The sequence below is a fragment of the Rosa chinensis genome, chromosome 5 (genome assembly GCF_002994745.2).
Source record: "Rosa chinensis cultivar Old Blush chromosome 5, RchiOBHm-V2, whole genome shotgun sequence".
Taxonomy (NCBI): domain Eukaryota; kingdom Viridiplantae; phylum Streptophyta; class Magnoliopsida; order Rosales; family Rosaceae; genus Rosa; species Rosa chinensis.
The window spans coordinates 88,642,841-88,646,384 of NC_037092.1; the positions used below are offsets into that span (position 1 = coordinate 88,642,841).

General features: G+C 38.1%; 1 protein-coding gene across 1 annotated transcript; it reads right to left on the minus strand.

Moving 5' to 3' along the window:
• Positions 1-841: 841 nt before the first annotated feature.
• Positions 842-1,291, minus strand: LOC112164430 (receptor-like protein EIX2). The gene has a single exon (XM_024300621.1). The coding sequence runs from the start codon at positions 1,289-1,291 to the stop codon at positions 842-844; it is 450 nt and encodes a 149-aa protein (XP_024156389.1).
• Between the last annotated feature and the right edge of the window lie 2,253 nt (positions 1,292-3,544).

Below are 3,544 nucleotides of genomic sequence, written 5' to 3' on the forward strand. Positions count from 1 at the left end.
ATGCAGAGATTATTGCTCTACATGAAGCTGTACGTGAATGTATATGGCTAAGGTCCGTAATTCGACACATTCAAGGAAGTTGTGGTTTGAAGTCTACCACAAATGAACCTACATGCATTTATGAGGATAATGCAGCTTGTATTGAACAAATGAAGTTAGGTTTCATCAAGGGCGACAACACCAAGCATATATCGCCTAAGTTCTTTTATAATCAGCAACAACAATCACTCCTAAAGATTGAAGTGAATCAAATCCGATCAGAGGATAATGTAGCGGACTTATTCACTAAGTCGTTACCTAAATCCACCTTCGAGAAACGTGTGAAGAGCATCGGATTGAGAAAGTTATCCGAACTCCCACGATTATAGCAATCAGGGGGAGATATCGACATCAGGGGGAGTTATGATGTCTACATGTTCGATCTCGAAGAGTGAAGGACGTGTTGTGCTCTTTTTGTCCTTCGACCAGGGTTATTTTTATCCCACAGGGTTTTTGTTACCTGGCAAGGTTTTTAACGAGGCAACAGATGAAGCGTCACCACCAAGTTTGAAGCGGCACAAGGGGGAGTGTTGAAGGAATATCGATTTAGTGTGCCTTATCAAACTAGGAGTAGCAATAGGAGAGAAGGTTCTAGATTTCCCAATCCTACACGGATTGGTATTCCTTGTAACATTAGAACTAGCACTTTGTAATCCCTATATATAGGGCTCCTATTCTCAATAATAAGAACACATCTCTCTCATCAATCTCTCTCAAATACATTATACTTAAACATGGGAATGTTTTTTATGATTATTACAATAAGAGTAGTAGAGTACTATATATGTCTACTATCTAACTTCTAAACAAACTTTCTCCTCATGCTTGCCATACACTCTGCTATCATCACATGGAAGCTGTCTTGTACTTTGTCTAGGAAATGGTAATATGCACACCTCCACTTTCTCATAAGCACCAAGGGACCACAGACTCCCCAAAATCCTGTAATGTACCCAAGTGCAACAGAAACATAAAACCATGGAATTTGATGCTCCTTGTTGTCTGCATCTGGGGTGCTCATATCAGGTGCATCAGCACCCTCTGTTGTCTGACACTTATTTGGAAGTGGGGCACCACAAAGTTGATTCCCCTCAAATGCAGAAGCATTGAAACTTTGGAGTTGAGTGCCTGATGGTATTCGTCCTCCAAGATTATTGTACGAGACATTGAAACTTGATAAGAAATTAAGACCTGTAAATGATGCCGGGATTTTTCCAGACAAATGGTTCATGGAGAGATCCAGTCTCTCCATGTACTTTAAGTAAGATATCTGGTCTGGAATGTTGCCGGAGAAGTTGTTAGCACTAAAATCCAGCCCTTGGAGAAGCTGCAATTGGCCAATCTCCGACGATGGAACCTACACTCTCTCCGACGATGGAACCTTCGAGATCTATCTCGAAAACCCATGTTATGTTCACTTTGATCAGTTGGTGTACTACAGCAAGAACATCAAAGGGAAGCTGAGTTTCGGCTCTGTTTCCGATGTGTCGGGGATTCAAGCCAAGAAGCTATTTATTTGGGTTACCGTGACGGGGATGCATATGGAACTAGGGTCTGATTCAGTTGAGTTTTACGTTGGGGCTCTGTCCGAGAAATTGCCTGCTAAACAGTTCGAGGATATTCCTGTATGTAAGAGCAAGGCTTGCCGAGGAGGAGCTAGTGTTGAGTCAATGTGAGGTAAATTATATGGGAAAGACTGGATTTTGTGTTTCTGAGATTTCTAATTTTACTTTGAAGAGTTGGGCAAAATAAGCAAAGAAACCACAGCCAACATTTACTTCTACTTCAAGTTAAAGACTGGGTTCCTTTTTGTAAAAAATTTGTTATTGTACATGAAGAATTAGATTAGGTTTTAATTATGTCCATATTCTGTTAGTTAAGAAGTTTAAAAGTTTGAAAAATTCTGGTCTTCTGAGTGATTGAACTTGAATGTGTGAAATGTTTATCCCATTTGTGTTGATAACCAAATCAAAGTATCAAATGAAGGAAAAGGAAGATATGTTTTCGATTGGTTTTTTTGGTTATTTAGAGCAACAATTGCAGGATCAAGAGATTCTTGTTGTCATTTTAAATTTTAAAAAGGAGAATTCTGATGAATTACTTGCTAAAATCATCTTGTTGAACCTATGTTATGTCTTTCCTTTCCATATTTCTGAGGTTATGATGAAAATAAGTTTCTCCATTTTCCTTTCCAATCAAAAACTTGCTTGCTTTGATAAAGATAATGTCTGTGAGAAGTTTGTACTCCAACCCTGCACTTCTGAAGGTTTGGAATCTCAAGTTTTGTACTTGCATCATGTATGTCTGTGCGCATTTTTTTATGAAGGCCATAGAAAAGGCACTTGACCTTTGTATTGTAACGGTTGCTTGGATAGTCGAATCCTATTTCACTTGGTATCACACTATCACTCCATCTATGATCTAATTCTTGAGGCCAATGCTCATATGGGTGGGTTCAGGGTTAGGAGGATAGTTATCAGCCCCATTTTTACCCTCCAAAAGGTAAAAAAATTATCGTCCCCATCTCGTGCCCTGTCTAGGAAGTTTAGGTGATTAGTGAAATCATATCTGGTGTGTCGTTATGCTCTTTGTACTATTGGTCATTGTTTCCCTGAATTAATTGTTCATTTAGTAAAGAATGAAATTGCAACGGCCTTTGTCCTTTTTAAGCAAGATGTAGTGGAGCAGATATTCTTATTAAAAAAAAAAAAAATGAAGCCAATAGTTCTTGAAATTGTTATTTTGTCATTGATCCTTTAATAAACACTGAGCAGACAATTCTGAGTTAATAAACTTTAGCAGCATGCATAATCAGCAAATTCTTCAAGGGAACATATTCATATGTAGATACGATTGCCTTTGAAGTGAAACCAAGACCAAATTTGCAATTCTTAAGCTCTAAACCTTCGATATCGTGTTGCTGTTTGCTGTGAGTAGAAGGCTCTTGCATGAATACCAGCTTCTTACCCGAGTATTTCCTGTTTGAAGAAAATTCTTTAACCCAAATTTACACTGGAGAATATTTTCCCATTTAAAAGTTAAAAGTGCTTTCTTTTGGCTCCTATCATCTTCCGTTGTCTGATTAGGCTTGAATGAATTACTCCATTGGAGACTCTATCAGTCTGTTGTATGCTAGACCTTATTTAAGTGCCAGTCGATATTATGCTAGTCTTTGGTGGACTAATGTAGTTTCCTTAATGGTATTGCAGGTGTGCATATGTTTCTCTCTGTTGCAAGAATTTTATGCTGGTTGCTCTCAAGATGTCTCCACACAAGTGGCCTACAGAAGCAAGCATATGTGCATATGAATTTCTTGTTAGTTGCCACAAAAAGAAGTAATGTATGGTTATTTCCTCTGTTTGCCAACTACAGGCACATCTACACCGTATGAAGTATAAGTAAATATATGTGAAAATTTCATGCTTGTCGATGGAAATTTGTGGGAATGGTTTATTATGATTATTACAATAAGAGTTTTTGGAGTACCATGACTACTATCTAACTT